General features: G+C 37.7%; 1 protein-coding gene across 8 annotated transcripts in view; it reads left to right on the plus strand.

Annotated features, from left to right (window-relative positions):
- Positions 1-26,337, plus strand: part of RGS7 (regulator of G protein signaling 7) — a 291,703-nt gene that overhangs the window by 142,522 nt on the left and 122,844 nt on the right. For all 8 annotated transcript variants that reach the window (XR_010883712.1, XR_010883713.1, XM_067293359.1 and 5 more), the window contains one exon: positions 12,343-12,439. Coding sequence is in view for 6 of the 8 variants with exons in the window: in XM_067293359.1 (XP_067149460.1) it covers positions 12,343-12,439 (97 nt within the window). In the remaining 2 variants the exon portion in view is untranslated. The remainder of the gene's footprint in view (positions 1-12,342; positions 12,440-26,337) is intronic.

Consider the following 26,337-nt stretch of genomic DNA (forward strand, 5'->3'; position numbering starts at 1 on the left):
TAAACAAATGGTTTTATAGCCTAGGTCACAATTTCCAGGGCTCACATATTTCAAATCTGTTAATGATTGCTGCTCTACTTTCTTTTGTGGCACAAACATGATTTGACAATAAAGATACACACAGTATTTCTAATCAAAAGAAGTATGACTGCAAAGGAAAATGAAATGTAGATACAGTAAGTGTCAAACTATGACTAAATTGAACAAGTATAGAACATTCAGACCTGATTTCTTTTAAAGTGTCTAAATTATGAGAATTCAAAAACTAGTATTTTGAGGGTAAAACAGCCATTTTATGAAGTTGCTTTCCTTATCCTCCAGACAATTAAAGTATAGATGCAGTTCCTGCTTTTAAAAACAGACAAAATTTAAATAAGAAGGGGATAGTCAGTTTTTATCTTCTTAATTCATTTAGAAGAACTCTAGTGGAGTGCTAGGGCTGGTGTAATCACTACATGCAATTGAAAGGAATTATCTCCAAATGAGTTCTGCTTTTGTTAATTTTATGGTGACCAGTCAAAACATAAACTAGAAAGTGTCATGATGGAATGGGTTATATTTAACAAAGCAGTGGAACATACTCCTCACTGTGTGTACATATGGCAATATATCAATCCACTTGCTTTTGATGAGAGTTAGGCATTTAGGTAGTTTCATCATTTAAACATCTAATAAACTTTAAGGCTGAGATTTTCTAATAAAGTGAATTAGCACTAATTGAAACTTCTCCTGTACCAACATGTTTGGTGGTCCTGGTGACAACAGGGCAATGCAGAATGGGAGTGAGAAAAAACGAGGTCCTTTTTCAATGGATGGAAATGGGCAGGGCTTCTGGAAATTGCATAACTTTACTATACAGCTAATTTAAGAGATGAATCCAAGAAGTCAGGATGTGCGTGTGTATGAAGTAACTATGTATTCTGATAGAATAAGATGTTCTGCAGAAGTTTGTCTGACTGCTTCTTTTGCACTCTAGCACAGACGGCATTTAAGAAAGCTTCTGGGAAGAACTGCTTTGATAAAACAGAACGGCATTTTGTAAACATGAACTTTTCAGTTCTGTTTTTGTGCATTCACTGTGTGGAATCAAAACTCTTATCAAAATCTTGACTAACTCTCTTCATCCAAATAGCTGCTTTGAAATGAGCAAGGGACTACTTTTTATTAACCTCTTTTTTTTTTTTTTCTGGGATTTTAGTTATTTTAGGTATTTCTAGGAGAATGCCAGGAATCTGAATACAATGAAAATTTTTACTCTGTGTTAGCATGATTGGATTAGGTATCTGGTTACCATGCTGGTTGAAGAAATTTTAATGAAATTGTGTTACATCTGAATGAAATGTCAAAATTCAAATTCCTCTTAGAATCAGGCTGATATAGCTAGAATCTTGTTTTGGAAAAAATGACCAGTAAGGGGAACTCCTCATAATTTTGACAAATTATAAATCAAATGGTGGCAATTTTGACATTTTTTGTATACTTTAGAATTAAGTGATAATTTTTTAAAGTAAATATAAGTATTTCCATGACTTCTAGATGGATGAATGTATCTTAACTCTACTGTATCCTGTGGCTAATAGTTTTGTGAGTGTTTTTTGTGGAGGCAAAATGCATCATTAGCTGCCTGTCAATTTTGTGTCTGAATGTGCCTCGTATAAGCTGACCCAGTCTTTGTTTTGCATCTTCAATAAAAATGTGTGCTTGTGGTTTCTTCTCCGTATTAGCCTCTTATTAGCTTTAATATTAGCCTCTGAACTGATCAGGTTACCAGACTTCTGTTTTGTCTTTTCCGTTGAATTTTGACATTTTGTTTTTTTTCCTCCTGGGGAAAAAAAGCCCAAATCTTTTGAACGTTTTTACAACATTGTCTGGAAAAGTCCATTTTGGGGTCACTGAGATAAATTTCCAGTTGAACTTGTCTGTTTCTAAAATATACAGGGGAATCCTTTTTGAATGTGAGGACCTTCATACCACAGACAGTCAGTAAAACTCAGGAAACATCTTGGCTTTAAAGAGCCTATTTTTAAAATACATATTTTGCCTAAGAAGCATTCTTTTTATCCCTGATAGCACTGTTTAGAAGCGCAAGTCATGCCCTAGGAAATTGATAAATACTGTTTATAGTACCAGCTGCTTTTAAGAATGCATACTTTATTCTGAATGAAGTACTCTCACAGAAATACCTATCATAATATGAATACTCTTTCACCAAGACTTCCTTCATCAAGCTTTGTTTCCTTCTCAGGTACCCATAGCGATGCTTCCTTTTCCTCTGCCATTCTAACTGATGTTTCTCACCCATGATGGAAATCATGATTTCACTGAGAGAGAAGATACAATTTCCAAAATTATCATTCAGTGGTTTCAGAATTTCACCATCTGGATGTGTTTTCTAACTTTTTTGAGTAGGCTTTTTCTGGTTTGGTTGTGCAGTAGTAGAGTGCAAGTTTTGAGGAAGTTGTATTTCTAATATAAAGTTCCAAGAAAAATAAATGAACTGAATTTCTTTTCTTAATCTATTTGGAATTTAGACATGATAACCATTCATTTAAAGTGATATCTTTTGCATCAGTGCATAAGTTTTTGTATTTTCTGCATCTGATTATAACATTTTCTAAATATATTGTTTTGGTTCTGGGCTTGGAAAGGCCAGAATAAAAATGAATTATGACATATTAATAGTGTGAAATGATATTAAAGAATATTTGAATTCTTTTTCAAGTGGTTAATTTAAAAATTGCTATCTTTGTCTGTACTTACTAAGGTGTGTTGTTTGAAATTGTATTTTCTTGAAGGCCAGGGAAGTGGGTTTCCCACTTAGCCAATTTTTTTGTGTATAGTGTTTTCTGTAACATTTTCTTGATTCCAGAACTGTATCAGTATGATATATTCCCCCAATTCTTATGTTTTTCCTTTAATACCAATTAAATAGCTCTTAGAAACTGTTTCAGTTTTCTGTTCACTGTTCAGCCATATAGCATTCATGTACATGCAGTGGACTGGATGTATGTCCTATGTATTTAGAGGTAGAACTCGTAATTGAAACAAAATTAAATCTAACTGAAAAAATGGAAGTGATAGCCCATGGTCTCTAATAAGCATTGTGGGTTTGTTGATGTACTTCGATAACTGGCATGCCAAGTTCTTCAAACGGTTCTTCTTACTTGTGCTATTTTTATGAGTAAGAATAAAGAAATACTTTTGGTAAAGTACAAGTTTAATAACATGTTTTGAGGTTCAACTTACCCAGAAAAGACACAATAAGAAATAAATCAGGTGAAACTGTAGAGTGGTAGTGAAAACTGAAAGTTTTTGGTAGGTTTCTGACTTTCTCAGAGTGTGAGGCAGAGAAAAGAGACAGATAGAAGAGAGTCATATCACCTTGAAAAATATCTAGATATAAGGTTATAAACCTCCATCAAAATGTATAATGTGTCGGTGCATTGAACCACTGGCTCAACAACAGCAATCCCAGGGAAGAAAGAGAATAAATTACTGACCCAGAACATGATCTACAGAATGCACTTTTGTGGTATCTTCAAGCTTTTCCATCTTTTCCATTCAATACTGTGCTATTTTTCTTTATTCCATCTGAGCTGGGGTTTAGCATTTATACTTTATCTAGGGACCACTGAGAGCTGGAGCTTCAGAAGTGCGCTTTTCATTTGTACTTCTTTCAAAAAGTATGGAAAGGATGTCAACCAAATTCTAATTCAGGAGACCATTTATATCAAACTTTTATTTCAGCACTTCTAATGCCGAAACTGTATTTCTTAGTCAGATATACTCTCCCCCAAACAACCTGTTTTAAAAGTAACCTCATAGAAAATTCTTTACATCACAGAATCACAGAATGGTTGAGGTTGGAAGGGACCTCTGGAGATCATCTAGTCTAACCCCCCTGCTCAAGCAGGGTCACCTAGAGCACATTGCACAGGATTGCGTCCAGGCGTGTTTTGAATATCTCCAGAGAAGGAGACTCCACAACCTCTCTGGGCAACCTCTTCCAGAGCTCTGTCACCCTGACAGTGAAAAAGTATTTCCTCATGTTCAGATGGAAGTGTCTGTGCTTCAGTTTGTGCCCGTTGCCTCACGTCCTGTCGCTGGGCACCACTGAAAAGAGTCTGGCCCCATCCCCTCGACACCCTCCCTTCAGATACTTGTACACGTTGATAAGATCTCCTCTCAGCCTTCTCTTCTCCAAGCTAAACAGGCCCAGCTCTCTCAGCCTTTCCTCATAAGAGAGATGCTCCAGTCCCCTAATCATCTTTGTAGTCCTTCGCTGCACTTGCTCCAGTAGTGCCACATCCCTCTTGTACTGAGGAGCCCAGAACTGGACGCAGTACTCCAGATGTGGCCTCACCAGGGCTGAGTAGAGGGGGAGAATCACCTCCCTCCACCTGCTGGCAACACTCTTCCTGTTGCACCCCAGGATACCATTGGCCTTCTCGGCCACAAGGGCACATTGCTGCCTCATGCTTAACTTGGTGTCCACCAGCACTCCCAGGTCCTTCTCCGCAGAGCTGCTTTCCAGCAGGTCAACCCCCAACCTGTACTGGTGCATGGGGTTAGTCCTCCCTAGGTGCAGGACCCTGCACTTGCCTTTGTTGAACTTCATGCGGTTCCTCTCCGCCCACCTCTCCAGCCTGTCCAGGTCTCTCCGAATGGCAGCACAGCCCTCTGGCGTATCAGCCACTCCTCCCAGTTTTGTATCGTCAGCAAACCTGCTGAGGGTGCACTCTGTCCCTTCATCCAGGTCACTGATGAAGAAGTTGAACAAGACTGGACCCAGTACTGACCCCTGGGGGACACCGCTAGCTACAGGCCTCCAACTAGACTCTGTGCCACTGAGCACAACTCTCTGAGCTCTGCCATTCAGCCAGTTCTCAATCCACCTCACTGTCCACTCATCTATCCCACACTTCCTGAGCTTGTCTCTGAGGATGTTATGGGAGACAGTGTCAAAAGCCTTGCTGAAGTCTAGGTAGACAACATCCACTGCTCTCCCCTCATCTACCCAGCCAGTCATTCCATCATAGAAGGCTGTCAGGTTGGTTAAGCATGATTTGCCCTTGGTGAAGCCATGCTGACTACTCCTGATCACCTTCTTTTCCTCCACATGCTTGGAGATGGCCTCCAGGATGAGCTGCTCCATCACCTTTCCAGAGATGCAGGTGAGGCTGACTGGCCTGTAGCTCCCTGGGTCCTCCTTCTTGCCCTTTTTGAAGACTGGGGTGACATTGGCTTTCTTCCAGTCCTCAGGCACCTCTCCTGTTCTCCAGGACCTTTCAAAGATGATGGAGAGTGGCTTAGCAATAACGTCCGCCAGCTCCCTCAGCACTCGTGGGTGCATCCCATCAGGGCCCATGGATTTGTGGGTGTCAAGTTTGCTTAAATGATCTCTAACCCAATCCTCCTCGACCAAGGGAAAGTCTTCCTTTCTCCAGACTTTCTCTCTTGCCTCCAGGGTCTGGGGTTCCTGAGGGCTGGCCTGAGCAGTAAAGACTCAAGCAAAGAAGGCATTCAGTAACTCTGCCTTCTCTGCATCCTTCGTCACCAGGGCACCCACACCATTCAGCAAAGGGCCCACATTCTCCCTAGTCTTCCTCTTGCTACTGATATATTTGAAGAAGCCCTTCTTGCTGTCCTTGACATCCCTTGCCAGATTTAATTCCAAATGGGCCTTAGCCTTCCTCGTCGCATCCCTGCATACTCTGACAACGTTCCTATATTCCTCCCAAGTGGCCTGTCCCCCTTTCCACTTTCTGTATACTTCCTTCTTCTGGTTGAGTTTTGCCAGGAGCTCCTTGCTCATCCATGCAGGTCTCCTGCCTCCTTTACTTGACTTCCCACTCCTAGGGATGCACCGCTCTTGAGCCTGGAGGAGGTGATGTTTGAATATTAACCAGCTCTCTTGAACGCCCCTTCCTTCTAGGGCCCTAACCCATGGGATTCCTCCAAGTAGGTCCCTGAAGAGGCCAAAGTTTGCTCTCCTGAAGTTCAGGGTTGCGATCCTACTTAGTGCACTGCCTCCTCCTCGCAGGATCCTGAACTCCACCATCTCATGGTCACTGCAGCCAAGGCTGCCCCCGACCTTCACATCTTCCACCAGTCCTTCTTTGATTGTTAGTACGAGGTCCAGCAGCACACCTCTCCTTGTTGGCTCCTCCACCACCTGTGTCAAGAAGTTGTCACCAATGCTTTGCAGGAACCTCCATGACTGTTTGTGCCTAGCTGTGTTGTCTTTCCACACAGTGGTTATTTCCACACAGTTGTTATTGACATCTGAGCTGCCAATAACGTAACTGATTTTGAATATTCTATGTAGTTTCAGCAAACTTTACCTAAAGACTGTGTTTTTTTCCTCTTTGGGAAGAAAAAAGAAGGGAATTCCCTCTAAGAAGGGATTTTTTTCATCAGATTTATTATTTTTTCATCAGCTTTATTATTCTATAGCTCAGTACTAGTGAAAGGTGGATATTGTTTCTTTTATGGCCACCTAGCTGTGTCCCTGTAAGTCTGTGTTTGTTAATTGTCCCTAGAATTCTCCACTTGTCCAAGGATTTACACTCATAATTTTGTGTAACTCTTCATAATGGGCAAGGCCACAGGAATGAAAAGCAAAGGAACTACTAGTATGATTTGTAATAAACTGCAAGCAGTTGTCAGTGCAACATTGTTTTTGTTGACTGAGCATTTTAGAGGCAAAAAGTAGTGCAAGAACATACTTAAAATTACTATTCCAAAAACATAGTTCTGGATCAGTGAAGTGTCCAGAGTCTGTCATATTGATACAAGTTCACTGGCCAGCATACAATACTGATGGCAGGGACATGTGCAGTGGCACCGTTCAATCTGATTAGGATTAACTCAGGTCTCAATAATAATAGCGCAGAGCTGTCATTGATTTCCAAGTAAATTCAAAATAGCCTAGCTTATTTTTAACAAATGACAAAAGCTTGCCCTGCATTCATTTAATGTAAGCACATGCCTATAGCATATATAGTACCACCCTCATTTTGCAACCAATCTGGAGCATTATATGTATGCTATTTCTGATATAGTACAAATAAATAAGGCAAATAAATTAGATCTTAATTGGAGACTCACATATCAATAATTACAATATAGGCATAAGAGTGACACTAGATCATGCTTCATGTTATAGTTTTGTGTTACATACGAAGACGAAACTTCTTTGGACCTGCGGAAGTGTTCTGTCTGAGGAGAGACGGCAAACTATTCGCTCCCACCAGTGGCTCCATACTGCAGAAAAAGGAACATGATGCAGAGATGTCAGTGTTGTATATGCATCCATTTAATGTGCATCCATTTAATGTGCTTAGGAATTTTTGTGTTGATTTGTCATTGATTTTACTGTTTCAAATAATTACTGCTGCAAATACAGGTTCTAAAAAGGATCTGAGACCAGTCTAAAAACTTGTCTTCCCATCACAGAATAATTTACTCTCTATTGTAATGCTCATCAGAAAGCACTTGTGGCAGCTTCCCTGTGCTGGCAGACTGGAGAAGTAATACTGACCTAGCAGAACTCCTGACTTGTAGGAGGCTCAGATAGTTCAAGTATGTCTGTCATGACCAGTTTGGTTTATCTTACATATTTTAAGCCATCATTGTGTTGTGCTTTAGTAAAGAATCAAAATGTATTTTTCTGGAAATGTATTTCAATTTTTTTTTAACCCAAATAGGAATGAAGAGTTGAAATAACCCAGTTCTGCATGAATAGAAGAGTGCTAAAATCTTTGATATAGAGATGTTAAGCTATTTCATTTCTACATACTTGATTTAAAAAGGAGTTGTCAGCACTCCTGACCTGAGATGATTTGCTTTAGTTTGGTGCACAACACTGAAGTGTTTTCTCTGGAGAGCAGTTTGCCTGGATCTGTACTTGTCAGTGGAGCCTCACGGGAGTTGTAGTTCCTGTGTTTGGTGCTCTTTTCCCCTCTGTCGGGCAGGCTGACTGACTAGCTGAACAGGAGTCCCGTGATTCACGGGTGTTAGGCAGCTCTCAGGTGGCTCTGTGATGATTCAATTAAAGCAGGAGATTGCAATGAATCTTGGCATGTTTAGTCCAGGCAAAGAGCAGCCCGCAGGGGAAGAAGGATGAGTCTGAGGTACCTGAAGTGTGTCTCTGCTGAAGTACTCTAGCCATTCAGATAAAGATACAGATTTTTCCCTCATTGAACCACAGCAGAATACTTTCTTCCAAATTTTCTGTATCCTGAGCATTTGCAGGCTTTTTAGCTGATGGGAATCTCAACAGAAAATTTTGTAACAGAATTTGCTGTGTGTATGAGAGCGAATATATAGTACAATGGAGTTTTAAGAGAGGAATATAGCTGAAAGTAAGAACAGTATAGGTAATTCATTATCTGTGTAATACTAACAAGATGAGAATATTTAGTTATTACATGTTGGAAAACAGAAAAAATGGCCATTATCTTGTGAAGAACCTTGCAGCTTCCTCCCGCACTTCCCTTTTCTTTCTTCAGCCCAAGGTGCTGCATGCATCTGCCTGTGAGCGTAGGGCTAGCTAACAAAATCCTCCTGCAAGCTGCTATTTGCCCTGGGACTTTCTAATGTGTTTAAGTATGAAAAAAAAAAAAAGGTCTAGGGAAACTTGTTGCATAGTTTAGGAAATTGTTACACATTGTAACTTGTTGCACATTGTAACAAGTTTGGATCAGAGCTAGTGTTCATATGGGGCAAGAACTCCTGTATCCTGTAGCCTCTCTCTTACAGGATCTTGCTATCATCTTTCTCTTTTGCTTCATATAAGATGCGTTGTCGCTGTTGTCATAGAGTTAAGTCTTTGAAATAGACCGGGCAGAGTCCTCATGTGTCAAGATCAAGACTTCAAATTCTCTTCACCAGGAGATGACAAGTGAAGTTTTAAATACTAATATTATATTTTAAGTTTGGTTTGAGTTGCGTATGCACCACAAGGTTAGTGAGGCTTGTTTGGGATTAGAATTCACTCACTATAACAAACAAATGGCCAATTATTTTAAGCATACGGTTATTTAAATAAACTTCTGCGGAAGCCTTGCATTTCTTTCATACAGTGATGACTGAAAAGCAGTAAGAGAGATGCTTATGTGACTTCCTTTTCTCATGCACATTGAGCTTTGTTTGCAGAGTGATCAGGAGGCAGTTGTTGTTTGTGGCATTTCTTTCTTTCTTTCTTTCTTTTTTTGATTTTTTAAGAAGATTTAGGGCTAAAAAAGATCGCAGTGCACTGTCAAAGCCAGTCAGATTTATCCACATAAGCAGATAGTAAAGGAACCATGAAAACATTATTCTGAGGCAAAGTGAGGGAGCTTATATTTCACTTATGAGCATCAGGTCAGGTGACTCAGAAGCAAACAGTGACACATCAGGGAGGAAAATTACTGTATCAGGCAGCAGCTTGTGTTTCCCAGATTAGACTTCTTGAGTGAAATTAGATGAGTATTTTATTTTATCACCCTAATTAAACTATTCTGTCCGTTTCATTGTTTTAGGTCACTGTTGATAAATGGTGGAGAAACGCCTTGAGTGCTGTTTTCCAAATATAATTAAATGAGGACATAATGTTTTGCAGTGGAAGAGATTATACATTTGCTGAATTTAAAGTAGACAAATCAGAAATATGGACTACATATACTGGAAGTTCAGCTGTGCACATACATATGTTGGATTAGATATTTTCAAATCTTTAATTGGAATATTTTTTTATCTGCACTTCATTTTCTTGAGTTCTTATGTTTAACAGTTAAGATGACTGCAAAACACAGGATTTTTTCTTTTTAAGCAAATTAAGACAAGACAAATAAGACTTTTTAGTCTGACTAATCACATAGAGAATCCCACGTCTGCTATAACTAATTAGGAGTCAGGTGTTGTGTTATATCCTGTTTCAGAACATTCCCCCTCATTTATACAGTAATCTTTGTACACTGAATAAACTAGTCAGTTCTCAGCTAGGGTGTGTGGAGTGTAAACTGCCTTTGGCGTGGAGGGTATTTGCAGCTTATGTGGAACAGTATTCTGAGCTAGAAGAGAAGGGGAAGGTGTAATTTTGCAAAGCAGCCATCCTAGTTCTCACTTTTCTAATCAAAACGAGAGAATTCCCCCAGAGCTACAGTCTGAGTTAGGTCTTCTACACTTCGGATTGAGTCTGTGAAGCAAGTTCAGGAAAACAAATGTGAATGTCAGTTAACATTTTATTCCGTGTGCTCTCAAAAGCCTGATTTCTGAGAGCACTAGGAATGCTGCGCCTGGCATGTTTGCACTCTTGCACAGTCCCAAGAGAGAGGCAACAGCAGATCACTCCTTGTAACACTGTGTTCCAGATCTGGGTCCTGCAGTTGTAGTAATCCTTATTATAATGTAATTATACCTTTATCATGTTGCCTTAATACGAATTGTCTTCTAAACTCTGTCCCAGTGTAACATACGTTACTATTCACCTTGTAGTTCCAGCAATATTCCTGTAAGCTTACACTGTATGTATGGAACTTACCATCAAATTTACTTTTATTTCTATACAAGATCCATGGAAAGATACTCACCTGAGTCTGAATTGACTTCTTTTTCATTTAGGAGCTCATTAAGGCAGGCTCCAAGTTGAATTCAGAAGGTGTCAAAACAGGCCTTTAATTACTATATGGATAATAAATGTAAGGACAGATTTCATTTCATAGATAACAGTTTGTCTACCTGACGATTTCTTCAGTACATTTTTGGTAGCCTTTTCTATTTAAATAGTTAAAATTCCATGGCAGACAATAGTCATGAATGGACTCAGTATTTGATTAATGATTATAATGAACATGAGTTCCCTTCTTCAGAATTACATTTGTATATTCTTTAATAGTGAGCAATAGACTCAGTCTTCCAAATCTTGCTCTGTGCTGTACTAACATTATCTCCTTTTTGTGTGTACGTTTTGTGTTGGACTGTACCACTGGATTTGTGTTCCTTGGGTTGTTAATGTACACTCCATATGTACATGGAGCATATGAACCTCCAAACATTCTCTCTACAAACTGTTTTTTCCATGAACAGTGGAATTAATTGATTTTGTTTTTCTTTTTGGCATAATTTTTTGTTCTTCATGCCTATATGCACCACTCGGGGTCCCAACTCACTCCCCCTTTCCTGACTCTGTACATCACCTCCCCCTGGGCAAATTAATTCACAGCTATCACTATCTAATGCCATATGTATGTTGATTTGAGTCATGTAGCTTCTGCAGAAAAAAAGTGCACGACAAAATTTTGTCTGATGTTCACGAACTTTTTTTAATGACGTTCAGCCATAAACTTTTTATGAAATGTTTAGGAACTTAAATTGGGGAACAGAGGAAAGATAGGACAATGTTTTAAGATTTGACTAATAAAAGGCACAGTCTTGCAAAGACCTATTTTTTGTGGAGTATATTGGTGACTGAAGGAATGAAGAAGAGTGGTAGCAATTCATTTTATCAAATTGCATTTCTGTTGTAAGAAGCTCGATATTTGGAGAAAGATGAGACTTACCTAATCAGTAAGTGTCAGTGATGAAATGTGCAAGAAACCCCCTGGACTTACCTGCCATTGAGAGCAGCTTCTTTGCATTCTGCACTAAAGCAGCTTGCTCAGAGTTCGCAGGAGACTGAAAGGCCTTTGGTTTGGGTTTGAATTACAGAAGGCGCAGACCAATTTAGCCTGCAAAACTGAGTTGGAAAAAATCAGCTAATACATATGAAAGTATCAAAAAACATAATAAAAAGATTTTAAACATTTTTATACTCACCCCATTACCAATAAAAAAACCCATGTTTCTGGCTCTACTGTCTCCAGGGATGCAAAATTGGACCATGTTGTAATTTCTTTTTTTCCTCTTCTCAAAAGAACAGAGGGAATTTTTGCTTTGAACTTAAAAGCTCTACTTTTGTTTTGAACAGCCATTTTGAGAACTGTATCAGTCATCTGTAAGACTGCATGAGTCTCTTTTGCTTTTATATTTGGTACAATACCAATAACATAATCACATGTGAAGTCTTATATTCAGCAATAGTTTTTTAACTACTTCGAAACTAAATCCTTCTGTTCTGCCTCAGTATTTCTTTCTCAAGAGACTTTGGAGCATAAACATTGCTTTGCTGTTGTTCATGAATGAAATACTTCCAGGTTTTTATTCTATTCAACAAAAATAGACATTATTAATTGAAAAAAAATTACAAGAGTGGACCTTTCACTCCGAGATTGATCTAGGACTTCTTAGAGAATTTTTTTAGGAAATAATTCTGGATTTCTTTATTATTTCTTTCTTTTATTTCTTTTTCTCTGTGCTCAGATGGAAGACGTCATAGCCCGCATGCAAGATGAGAAAAATGGGATTCCTATTCGTACAGTCAAAAGTTTTCTTTCCAAGATCCCCAGTGTCTTTTCTGGTAAGAGTCAAAGTAAATTTCCTACTGTCTAGAGCTCCCTCTCTACCTGATGTAAAGAGATGTTCAAACAGCAAAGGTGTTTAACAGAGTGCTATGGGGAACCCACAGTCATCTGCTCTGGAGGAGACATTGACTATCCTTTGAATACTTTAATAATAGAAATTTTTGGCTAATGAGTGTATTTCTCACGTTGGGGTGTTTTTTACACAGATATTTTGGTACAGTAAGTTAAACCAATAGCATACTAAATTTACTGCAGAGAGTCAATTATCTGAAAATGGCATTATTTTTATTGCGGAGTTTCTGCATTTCAGATCTAAATTTAATCTGTTTTCATGGCAAGTATAATGAGTTTAGTCTATAGGGCAATATATGAAAATAAGAACTGTCATAGCAACAGCACAAAAGGAAAATCATAGCTGCACTCTGTAACTGATATAGAATTGTGGTTGAAGATCTTCATTACAACATTTATAAACTGCTTTTGTAGTTAACTGCCTGTGCCCAAGAGCTGAGACTGAGGTGTCTATGGTGATTTGCAAAGCATCTGTGAACTTCATAGATGATTCAAGTCAGTATTACAAAATGCACAGAAATCTGTTAATTTATTTTTAATTAACTGGTATAATATTTATATATTTGTTTACATATTTAATTTTTTTTTTACATTTTTATATCTGTATATATATATTTTAATGCTACCAAAGACTACAGACTTCCTTTGAAATAGATGCCATTGTTGAACCTGTATCTCCCATGCTTTGGTCAGCCTTGTAAACAGTTGCAGTTTTTGTAATGGAAAAGGTAATCTTTACATAGAGATGTACTGTCCAGAATAGCAAGAAGAATTCTATACTTTAATTTTCAACTTTTGGAATTCTTTTGCTAGTGATTAAGTCTGGCACAAAGAAAGAAGGGTCTTAAGAAAGAACAAAACTCTTCATGATTTTAAAAACTACTTGTACAAAAACTAGTCTATGAAGAATGGACCTTTATTTCCCATAAGTTAGTACAGCATGGCATCCTATTAAATGATCCATATTAATTATTAAATATTTTTCTATGCCTTATACTGTGTGCTGTGGATTCAAAATTGTACAGACTATCATAATTTGTCTAGCAGAAGACATTATTTCCCAAAATGTTTTTTTTACTGGAATAGACAACATACAAGGTTGTGCTTGAATGTATATATGTGTGTGTATATATATATATATATATCTCAATACATAACATTCAGTGATGCAACAAATTCTTTAAATAAGATGAGGCATTAATTTCAACAACTTTAGGGGGGAAAGAAAAAGAGTAGCTGTGTTCATTTTTCCCCTTTCTAGATTTTCTCTCTCAATACTATGACAGTAATTTTCACTGCACATGACTAAAAACCCCACCAAAACAGCACAACTGTCATTTTACTCAATTTCTACTTTCCTGTCAGTCTTCACTGTTACATGTTTTCACTTTTTGCAATGCATCCTCTGCTCTGTGGCATTATGTGAAAGCTGAAGGGCTGAACACATGACTTTGTAAAATTATTTAATATACATATATATAGAAAAAAATATAGAGATATGACTCTGTCTTCTGGATGGAATCTGAACTCTTTAAAGCTTCCTGTTGACAGTAGTGGGTTTTCTTCAATATGCTAGGTGTTTTCGTATATGTAATAAACGTATCTCATCTCAAACTCAAAACTTTTTGTTGCTATGAAGCATTAGGACATTTGGCTAAAGATCATGATGGTAATCATGAAAATGTAGGTGCACGCAGATTTCTTGTACGGCAGTCGTTGATGAGTTTAATACTGTTAATACCCACAGAAGCATCCATATGAGAATGACCAAATCAAGAAGGTAAAATTCTTTAGTTAGAAAGTATATATATATATTTATTAAAAAAATATATTGTACACAGCCAGATGTTCAGAGTAATGTCCAGTAGAAATTGGAATGAAACTTTACAGCTGTTTGTTTGTGGAGAGAAGCAAAACCTGTAGGTCTACCACAGTTAAGTCATGTTCCTGCAAGCACTTAGGCTCATGCTTATGTTTGTACATTAGAAAATTCCTACAACCTGTAACCTGTAAAAATTAAGGTAAATCCATAAATGTCTATAAGATTAGGGTCTTACGGGCTAGCATTATAATTATCCTGCTATAAAAAGGGAGATATTTTTATTTCTGTTTACTTGTACTTCATACTACTGATTCCAAAAACAGTAAGCAAAAGACTAGTTCAGATATCATTGACTTTTTAATACGGAATTACTGACCACATCCTTTTAAGGTTTGAATGCATTAGCAAAATCAGCCTGGGGAATAGTATCTGGGTCTAGCCTTTTAATAGAATGTTATGATTCTAATAAATAGAATGATGTGATTATATTATCTCATATACTGAGTCATTCCTTAAATGTTTTTACAATAAAATATCCACACAGAGAAACATTTCAACTACAGATAATTCTCTATAGGCTGTACACATTGCTGTACTTTGGAAGAACACAAAAATAATGGTAAGTTAAAGATTATTTCACCTTGTGAAATTCTGAGAAATAGGTGAATTATTTAGTTTTATACCTCATGTGCTCATAGAGGGCAAATACGTTGCTTGGTGTTGGCAATTGTCACATTTGCTTTTAAGTGAGAACAAGCTCCTTGAATTCAAACTCACCATTTTTGTTTGATTTCTTTCTTAGAATCTTTCAAAAATAAATCACTTAGTTGATTTTGCCTGATTAAAATATGCTTAAAATGAGTTTGCAGGCTATTTGATAAAAAAATACAAAACCCCAGATGTGTGCTAATGTCTATTCATATTTGTGTCCACATTTAGGAGTGTATCAGATTGACTATTAGCAGCAAATTTTTCTGTGGTGTGAACTCAGTGGAGCTGGTGAATTGCAGCCGAGTTTGGACAATAGCATTCAAGTCACCTGAGTTCAGCAGGTGAAATGGTTTATGAAAAAAAATCACACGTGGACTGAGCTCCCGTATGCCTCATATGCCAAATATAAGTCTCTGGAAAGAAGGGAGTAAAAACAATGCTGTTATCTTTTCCTGATTCTGTACCTTGTTCTTTGGTACAGAAAGATTTTTTCAGGCTGTTACTAATATTAATGATGTTAATGATACTTGTGTGAGTTCTTCTGCCAGATAAAATAACTGCAAACAACTGTGGTTAACAACTTAGTGTGTTACAAAGTGTGTAACAGAAATGGTGAGGCATATTATATATATTAGTAAACAAACATTGAAGAGGGAAAAAAGCATCCTTTGCTAGTTTCAATTGGGATTCAGCATGAAAGAATCAGTGAAGTGTGCCCTTGGGTACTGACTCCTCTGGCTTTTACTTGTGCTGCCTGCAAGCCTGTTGTGCTGGTCAGCAAATGTCTGTGGTGCATTTTCCTAGTGCAGTGACAAACAAGAATAAACATTCACCCCCCCCCCAGAATGCTTCTGCACTGTAGCTTATTGGGTCTGATGAGCTAATGGTTTCATTACATTCAAAGCTTATTTTACAGCAAGATCTTTATGATTCACTGTTGGAGAACAGATATTCCACAGTCTCCATGCCAGCTATTTCTTTTTTATTTGAGTTGAAACAACTACTACAACTGTCTTGTACTTTTTTGTAATAATTCCATAGTGACTCAACCTGACACCAGCTGAATGCCTTCTGGGGCTGTTGTCACAATATACTGTATGCTGATTAGGATTTCAGCCAAAAATGTTTTTTGTAGCAGACCCTAGCCTATACGTAGTCTTGCTGAATCACCTCATCCAGCTAGTGCTTATAAGTTCAATTAAGTCTTTGAATTGAGAGAATTTACACTGTGCTATAGCAGATGGTCTTTGTAGTGGTGGTTCACCTCAAGCTAAGTCACCCACAATCTTACTTGCAACTAGGCTCAGAGTGGGTGCAACAATTAGATGAATATGCATGAGTGAGTATCTTTGTAGACAGCAGGTTAATATACTTATGTACCCATGTACACTACTGGCTGAAACCAGGTTTGCTGGATTGTATTTTAGGTCCTAACTGGTCACTGTTAATGGAAATTCTGTTGGAAATTGTAATATTGTTTTAGTCTGACTGCTTAAGAATATAAGCAGCATTATGGTGTAAACTAACATTATTCAAGGAATAGCTTCCTGTCTTTGAGAGCAGAATAATCTATTTTTATTGTGGAAGGTATAGGCTACTTACCACCATACACATAATAATCTTGAGTGTGAAAGTCCTTTATGGCCATGGAATTTGTCTTTGAGTGTCTTCAGGTTCAGCTTCCTATTTGCAGTCCATATAATGAGTGTTTCCCAGGAAACAGATGCAGCTTGCCAGTGATATACCAATATTCCATCATGGGAAGTTCTTCTCCTGGATTTCTTTATGCAGTATTTGTTATGTCTGGGTCATTTAACTTCTTTAGTAGCTGCTAGGTCCCTTGATCATCTTGATTTTCTACCAAAAAAAAAAAAAAAAAAAAGCAAAACAGAGACCATGGTGAAAATTGAAGTAAAACTGTGTAAAAAAGAAGGCTCAAGAACAAAACATGCCAAAATCTGAATTCACTGAAAAAAGCATACATGGAAATCTCCTTGGAGAGAGGTTGCATTCAGCAATGCTAATGGACAAATTAGAGGGACTATTCCACACATGAGGTGATGGAAAGATCGGTGAGTCTCATTTTAGAGTAACTGTTGTTTTCTGTTTTATTGTGCAACAGAATGCAGCTATTAGGTTTTCTTGCATATTTGGTTTGATTCATTGGAGCATCTAGCATGGACTAGGTTATCCCCATGCTTCAGTATAGTCTTTTGCTAATCACCACAAAAGTTAGTAACATGTATTGAGGATTTAGTGACAGCATGGTTATTTAAAGAATTTATTGCTAGATAAGGCTAGTTGGCTACTAAGGTTACTATAGAGTCTTCCACAGACTTCTGCTTATATTCTTGATCTGAAGAAATGGGAAGAAATTCACTGATTTCCAAGTTCACAGTTAGGAGGCCATAGACTAAGCACTGCAGTTCCACATAACTTCTGAATGAGTCCAGTGTCAAATGAGGGCACATGATATAAGTTGGCAGTGTAAGCTAAAAGTTTGTTAAATCCTTCTCCATAAAATATTGTCTATAATGCTCTTCAAACTTAAAATTGGTCAGCTAGGCAAATTGCTTTTCAAAAAATGCATTGTTATAAAAGCACATCTTCTGCCAGAGCCTGAGCTTTCTCTGACCTGGACTGATTATATATCAAATGAACTGGAAGTTTCTTGAGGCAGGGACTGAGTCATAGTTTTTTTCAGTAACTTCAAGCATATTATTACAGATCTGGGCACTTAAAGCTGTACTTGAATTTGTCAGTGCCGTTGTTTCCTCTGTTGTTCTTGGGAAATTCGAATGTTTGCCCTTTAATGCCAAAATTTTAATTATCCCTTTCTATGGATCCAAGTCAGTTTCTGTGATTAACACTGATGACCACAGTCATGGGCACTCAATTTTCAGAAGGCACATATTTAAAACAGTGGTTGATGGCTGACTAGACTGCAATGATACAGGACCCCCCGTATGCCTACAATCTGTACTCTAAAGGTGAAGTCATAATAATGTTGTTCATCCGATATATATTGTGGCTTTGATTTGAAAGTTTAAAGGCTCCAGGGAAAAAGGTAGGCAGGAGAGGTTGCTCTTTCTATGCGATTATGCATTTTGATTAACAAAAAAGGGCTTGCAGTTTTTGTCTCCATGGTTTTAAAATGTTTTGGAGGAGTGAAAAAGCCAGTTTATATAGACATCATGCCAGTCAACAATAATAATTGCATGAAGATTGTCAATGCATTCTTTACTAACACTGATTAGAGCATTAGAAATAAAAGGCAGGCAATTTGCCTGGGACATGGTTCACCATTAGGCCTGTAAATGGATAAAAAAACTTTTTTGAAATGATGAATTTGAGGAGTCTGACATATGAATCATAGGGATTAGAAGGAGCTCTAAAATATCTTCTTTATTTTTGCTACAGAAAGACTGCAAGTAATTCCAGAGTTTTCCTGTTCACCTCACTTTCAAGCAGAAAGAAGCATTCAGAGTTTACAGATAAGGCATTGCAATAGTTGAGGGGGTTTTTTGTGTGTCTTTCAGGGGTGGGTGGGTTTTTTTTGGTCAGTATTAGTACTGAAAGCTTCATTAGCTACTCAGAACATGGATATTTCATTAAGACAGAGATACTAACATAGTGGTGCCATATGGTCATTATAGAATACCAGCCTGACTGGTATTCTGGAGTATAAGTCTCCAAAATGTATAGTACTTGGGTATATTTGATGATGAATGTGATGGGGAAAAAAATGAATAAAATCTATGGAGAATGTGCCCCTTGAGTGGGCTGTAAGCATGCATGAGGGACGTTGTTTTCTCTTTTTATTGAAGGAAAGGGGAGAAGACAGACGTATGATAAATGTAAGTACAGTTAAAGAATGCATGCAGAGATAGAATAAAAAAATACCCAATAAAAGCATGTTCATACTGGTTGTTACTGGCTATTTCTGCTGAGTGGCTAACTAGTTAATATTTGGATATGTTGCTTTGCTAGCAAGCCCGGAAAGTTTAAGGGAAGCTTGCAGAGAAATGACATTAGATCCCTAATGAAGGAGTTGTTTAATGTATAACAACACATCCTCTGAAATGGAAAGGAGCCATAGCTTGAACCAACAATGATAGGAGGAGATGAGTAGAAGGATAGTTTATAACATCTCCTTTTGAATTGAAGGGAAGATGGAAGGATTCATTTACCTTTCCCAGGAGAATATACATGTGAAGTCTTCAGTTCTTTCTCATTCCCAGATGTAAGGCTGACATTGTGCCTTTGCCATATAGGTATTGCATTTACACCTTCTTAGAAAATGTATTCCAATCACATAAATTGTGTCATATTTTTATTTGTCTTTTCTCCTGATCTCAGAACATACCTATTTCTCTTCTACCTGGGAAATCTTTAAGATAATGAGATGTTGCACTTTGAATAGTGAATGCATTCATGTCATTGTTAATTACCAATCTGTATTTAAGCACTGGTAGTATTCTTGGTAAAAAACAGAGCATTTGTGTTTAAACATAAAAAAAAAAAAATCCTCCTCAAAAGAAGGATGGCAGTCTCAGTAGACAGGTCAGAGATCTTGAGAGACCCCAGAGGAAAGCACTGTCATGGTAGCTAATCTCACCCACAAATTTTAGGTGGGTGAGCCCAAGGTATGAATCACAGAAGCTGCCTGCAACAACAATATTGCTATATAAAGGCAGGCAGCAAAAAATAAAGAACAGTGGGAATTGAATGACTCAGGAGACTGACAAGAGAGTGTTTCATCTGTCCCTAGTTTTGATCTTGCCCAGCTGAGTAATGATAGAAAGTTGTTAGCATCTGATGAATGTTCAGTGCTGCATGTGAAATGAGTTGATAGGTTTATCCATTTTAGTACTGGAGATTACCTACCTCAAAAGAAAAGATAAAAGAAAATACTACTTGGATTGACAGAAAAGATGCAAAGCATAACACCTCAATCATCTGGTATCTTTGAAGCAAAGTAATACTGCATTATATGTAAATACAAGGATTTGTGAATTTCCATTTTTTATACCTTTTCCAGGATAAATTAACCATGTGGGGGAAGCCAGGAGCCCCATCTCCCAAGCCCCTGATTTTATGGACTTTTTTTTTTTTTTTTTCAGTTCGGTGTCTCCAGTGCTGATTCAGTGACAGGTTCCTACATTCTTGTTCTCTCCATTCCTTCGTTCCCTTTTTCTTCATTTGCCTACAGGTATAATTTAATAGTAGAATCATTGCTGGATTCTCTAAGCAAATTCAGCCTTGTGTAAGTCTACACAGTCTCATTATTTGCAAACAGAGCCTTCAGTGTTGCAACTGTGCAAGCACACTGCCTTGATTAGCTTCCAATGTAAAAGTTTTGAGAAAAAGATTTATGTCAGTACAGCAATGACAGAAGCTGGCCCATGCCCTCTGCTTTGCAGGTTCAGAAAGGCAGATATGACCAGGGAGTTGCCAATTTACAGTTTCACTTTCCAAAGCAGAACTTTTGGGAATAATAAGTTAATAATCCAACATCCCAAACTAGTAGCTGGTTTGAGGATAAAACACCAATATCTCTTGTGTGTTCTTTTCATTCATCATTTTGTCAAAGAATTCTTGGTTTGGATTCAAATATTCATGGTCTTTCAGGGGTTGATACTTTTCAGAACAAGGCTTATTCTCTCATTTATTGATATCATGTTAATAAGTTTTAGAGTCAAGAGTAGAAGAAATTGACTTAGTGGTGGCATAAGACTGGGACATGCAGTCATCCTGAAGTATTGAGGTAAATAATTGATCAATGAGTGGTCTTTTGTATGTTCTACCATTTAAGCTACCAAAGTGGATATTTTGGTGGTCTCTGCATGCCTTCACTTCACAATTCTTGTTTCTATTTATTTGCCTCTCTGCCTTCACCTCATCACTGGGATTGTAAATATGGCCAGAGAAAGGTGTTCTGAAGCTGCTTAAAACTTGACAACTTTTTTATTTTGTTGAAATCAGCTTAATGACAGCATTAAAGTTCTGAAGCTCAAAATGTCCATGTGACAGTCCTTGGTGGGCTTTGATCAAATAAGAGCTGAATGCTGTTATTCACCTGAAATGAAAAGTGAATGAAAGAAGTGAAAAAGAGTTTCCAATAATTTTAATTCTCAAAGATGATTCTGCTCTCCATTTTTATTTCAAGCAGGGCATGTGTTAATACCAGACCTTTAATAAATCACTGTCAAAATTAAAAATTTTCAGAATGTGAAAGGGTTTTCATTGGTTGTTTTAAGCAGAACAACAGAAGTCTCATTTAAAAGTTATTGCTTCCTCCTAATGAAACAACAAAAAAAATATATTCATATGTTTGTCTTTCAGTTCAGTGGTGATTGCCATTGGGAGCTTTAGTAAAGAGAAGAAAATATAGTAATGAGAGTCTGAGGTAATTTTGCAAAATTGTTCTAGGAGACTAATATATACTGAAAAGCCATTGAAAAGTCTTTTAAAGTAATCTGTGTGCAAAACAGACATCATAAATATCAGTTCTCTTAAAGCCAGTAGATAGAAAAGCTTATTTTCACACACAATTACAAAAGAAATAGGTCCAGAAGTCATGCATTGATGGGCAAAAAATCTGAATAATTGTTCGCTTGTTGTGAGGTGGGAGATTAAGGAGACTGTCCATCTTTTCTTTTGTTGTTCCTCCCCTTCATGTACACAGTTTGAATTAGATGATCTTCTGTTTCACAACTGCTGAATAAGGCCTTACAGCTCTGCATGTTTCCTTGGAAATTTTGCCAATGCTTTTGTGGAAAGCGACTGCACCTTTGAAGTATGAGTACTTCTGAGAGGAGTGTGGATAAATCTACTGCCTTCGTTATGGCAAAAAATTTGCCTGGGTTGTTGCCTTTTGACACCCAGTCTCTGGAGGCTGGACATGAATAAAGTTCCTGGAAATGGTGGGGTGCAAATGGAGTCCTGAGTTAGTCTTGCATCAACCTGAAATTAGCAGGAGTTCGGCAGGGTTTCAGAGCTCCACTTTAGCTAGTTTGCCATTTTGTTGGCATAATAACACCGGTTTACAACTGTGTTTTGTTATGCTATAATTATGCTATAGTCATACCAGGAAAAATCACTAGTATTTACACAGGAAATACACTTCTCCCAGACACGCGTGCACACACACACACACACGCACACAAACATGTACATGTTTATATCGTATATATTTGCCCAAGAAATGGTGCAAAATATATCAGCTTTAAAGAACCTTTTTGGCTGAAATAACAATCGTCTTTAGTAGTGATTAATAGTATAGGTTCACTGTAATCCTGTGTGTGCTTATTCAAAGCCTCCTAGGAAGATGAGAGCTAGAATATGTCTAAGGAAGAGGGACTGCACAGAAGTATATTCAAGGATTCTATGCAAATGGTTTTCCTTCCCAGATATCTCTTTGAAATCTCTTAGAAAGAGGTTGATGTTATTAGTGTTACAGAGCAATGGTTAGAACCACAGAAATAACGAACAGTGAGAATTTCGAGGCACCTATATTTTAAATAATTGTTTTAAATAGAAAGGAGAGCAAAATATAATACTTGACTCCATCAGTTTATGAGATGCTTTTATGAGAACAAGCTTTTCGTATAGATCACATTGCAATTTTTTAGCAGAGCAGTTCGGGGTACACCAGAAAAGAAGTATTTTCTGAGAAAGAAGAGCTGCAACTGTGTTTTGCCATCACTGATTTCTGAGACAGGAGGGAAATTTGCTGCTCGTGTTAAGAATGAGGAGAGGAAGTGTATAGCTGAAGACAATGAAATCCCAACATGAAGTCCTTGCTGAATGTTAGTAGTGGTTTCACCAGAATGTGAAATCTGTTCCAGGATATACTTGATACGTGTTCTTTGGAAACTGTACCAGAAATGAACATCCACTTAAAGACAAAACGAATAAAAGCCCAGTCTAGTTCTTTCAGGGTCAGAACCCTTGAATCTGAAAACTATCCATTGTCTTGCCAAAAATCGAAACCTTCCAGTAGCATATAGGACTTTTAAGTGTAATTTTGCATGAGCATAATGTAATCCTAAAGCTGGGAGGATATTTTCCTAGGATTTGGTCTTGAATATATGGTCACTTAGAGTGGAGTGGAATAGTTACAGGTAATATCTGTGTAAAAGCCCGTATTTAGGCAGGTTCTGTAATTGTTTTATAAACAGCTACAATAGATATTATTACAATTACATTATGGAGTACACTTTGAAAAATATCCAACTTTATATAGCATTGTATGTTGTTGTCTGGTAGCGTGTTTTTCGTTGACTGGTAAATATTTGTTACGTGCTTGTGGGAAGCAACATAGATATTTGATAGGAATTGCTGGTACCAGGTACAAATTATCCATTATTTAAATAGAGGCATCCTGCTAGGTGTAATTCTGTGTAAACGATATATTTTTTAATTGCTCTTTCATTTTTATTTTTTACATGATACAAATACCTCTAGGATAGTAGTCCCCTATTTCTGTTAAATGATTGTGTTTTTTATTGTTTTTAAATCTGCCATTATAAAGTGTTTTGAAATTTTAAAATGAAATACATACATGCAAAGAGAAGATAGTGCTGTATTTGCAGATTTCAAGCTGCCATTTTTACAGCCAGATAGATATAGTTGGCCAGCAGTGAAAATAAACTAATTAAAATCGTTCCCCAGAGAATATGTCCCTTACACAAGAAATCACGGTGGCAGAGTTTACAAGATGACTTGTGATACAGCTTCTAATTCTGTTTTCAGCTATAAAAAAGGACTTTGGCACTGCAGTTGCATCAGAAGAGTTCAGACTTGTCTTGGCAAAAGGACGGCAAGGAATAAATTTTAATAATTGTATTTGTATTTTCATATTGTTGCTGGAGCCACAAAGTTGTCTACACACTAGTTTTGTGTGGTGCCCTTATCAAACAATATACGTGCGGAAGCACTTTATAATAACAAATGTCGCAATAACATTAGGATTTTTTTGTGTTAGGAGGATGTCTATTAACCCTCACCCTTATTTGGCTATGTATTGTGCATGCACCATGCTTTGCATGAAATGTGATCCTGATTTTCTAATTTTAATATGGTATGTTCAAGTGAACTGCACTAAATCTAACTTTGTTTTAATAGGAGCTAGGGTGAAGCTGGACTGTTTAGATTTTTTCCTTAGCAATTGCCTGAGATATGCTTATTTGAGTGTTTTATCAGCTTGGACACTCTTGTTAAATTAATTGAGTATGATACAGACTAAGCAGTCTATTTGATTTGTAGTGTAACTGCATGCATGAGTTCCATTTGTGAAAGATGCTGGGTATTTGTGATGGTAGACAGAAGAGAACAGTAAGATCTGAGTTTCCCAGTTAAAATATGGGATTTTGTCTCACAAATGCGGGCATAAATTTCATCCCTGACATATAGATAGCTATCGAATCAATATTGCTGTGTGGAGACAGTGCAACTTAGAAATAAGATACAAACTTTTCTTGGTGGGAATTAACACCAGAATAGGAAACCAAATGTCATGCTAAATTCTCCATGATTCGGGAGAATATTTGTCTAGAATCTTCTAAATTTCTGTAAAAATGTGGTTTTACAGGAGCTAAGATAGCTGTGCAGATTCATACTCTGAACAGTGTCCACCCTGCACTCTGAATAAGGGACAGAACCTTTGGTAAAAATAGTGTTTGACCATTAAATTCAGCGTGCCTCAAAATGAGAGCACACACTTTAAGGTTCCATATATCTTTGCACTTATCTTTCCACCAGCAGTGAGGTGTCCCTTTCTCCAGTGCCACGGACCCCCAAAATACCCTCCTTCGTTATCTCATCTTTGAAATTCCCTTTGTCACAGGGCTCCCGGCCCTGTGTTACTGCAGCCTTGAGTACTCTCACTATTTTTTCTTCTGTGGCAACAGGAAACACCTTTCCAATCACTTCTTGGATACTGCCCTTCCAGAATGCTCCACAGTGATGCAGTGCCCTGTGTGCCAGATTGAACATAGAATGAAAACTCTTTTTTTAAACTCATTTAAATCTTGCTTAGAAGAAATGACTAAAAATTTGGCCATGGCCTAGTGCCACAAACATGTAGGTCTTTGTCCGTAAGGGAAGAAAAGGGTGAAACAAGACATTCCTAATGCACATAAATTCAAAGTACATGTTTTGATGTGTACTTCTGAGTTGCCAAAAGAATTCCATGACATAATTATATAAAATACCATGTAGTTCCATATCCTGTGTGTGGTTTGTTATTTGCTTATCTCCTTCTTTTTCTGATTGTGAACCTTCACCATAACTAAAAGACGTGGCAGGTCAAATTCTGCTCTCTATTACCTGCACAGTCCTTTTGTTTTCAACTTTTGCCCTCTCTTGTGTGTGTGCAGCTTCATTACTTTCAAAGGAATCAGTTGACATAATTAAAATTTCACTAACATCTCGGACTAGTAGAGCGTAAGATAATCTTTCTCTTAGCTACATTGCTTCTAAAGAGTCATCAAAGTAATAATTAGAAGTTACTGACAGCATCTATTGAGAAGTTATTATTTTGAAAAATATAAATGGAGATTTGTGTACGAAATCCATTTTTCCATTTTTCACAGTAACTGCTAAGACAACACATCCTTTAAGGAGTTTGTAATTTTAGGTGTCCAATTAAGAGACCAGTTTTGAGCAAATGTTAAGAATATTTTTTTTCCATTGTCCTAGCAGTCCAAAGCCAAAACAGTGTGAGAGCTCACAACAGAAAAAGCAAAGTTTGCTGGATACTGTACAGTGAGGCTCCCGAAAATTGAAGCACTAGGCAGAGCTATTGCAGCCATTGAACTGGGAAGTCAGAAGGTGCAGTTCGGCTGTCTGAAATACAGTGCAACAACTAAAGGTTCTTTGGGAAACCAGGTAGATGGCCCACAGAAGTTGTTTACAAGGTCCTCCCTGCTTGGCAAGAAAGAGGACAAAGAAATTTATTCAGTGCTATAAGCATCACAGCAAGCGTTGAGGAACTGAGGATTGGGCAGTGGAGTCAAACTACTTGGAAAGCATTGAGAATAAAGGAAAGAAAAGCACCCACGAGTGCTGAGGGAGCTGGCGGATGTCATTGCTAAGCCACTCTCCATCATCTTTGAAAGGTCCTGGAGAACAGGAGAGGTGCCTGAAGACTGGAAGAAAGCCAGTGTCACCCCAGTCTTCAAAAAGGGCAAGAAGGAGGACCCAGGGAGCTACAGGCCAGTCAGCCTCACCTGCATCCCTGGAAAGGTGATGGAGCAGCTCATCCTGGAGGCCATCTCCAAGCAT

This window comes from Apteryx mantelli, chromosome 3, assembly GCF_036417845.1.
Source record: "Apteryx mantelli isolate bAptMan1 chromosome 3, bAptMan1.hap1, whole genome shotgun sequence".
NCBI lineage: Eukaryota > Metazoa > Chordata > Aves > Apterygiformes > Apterygidae > Apteryx > Apteryx mantelli.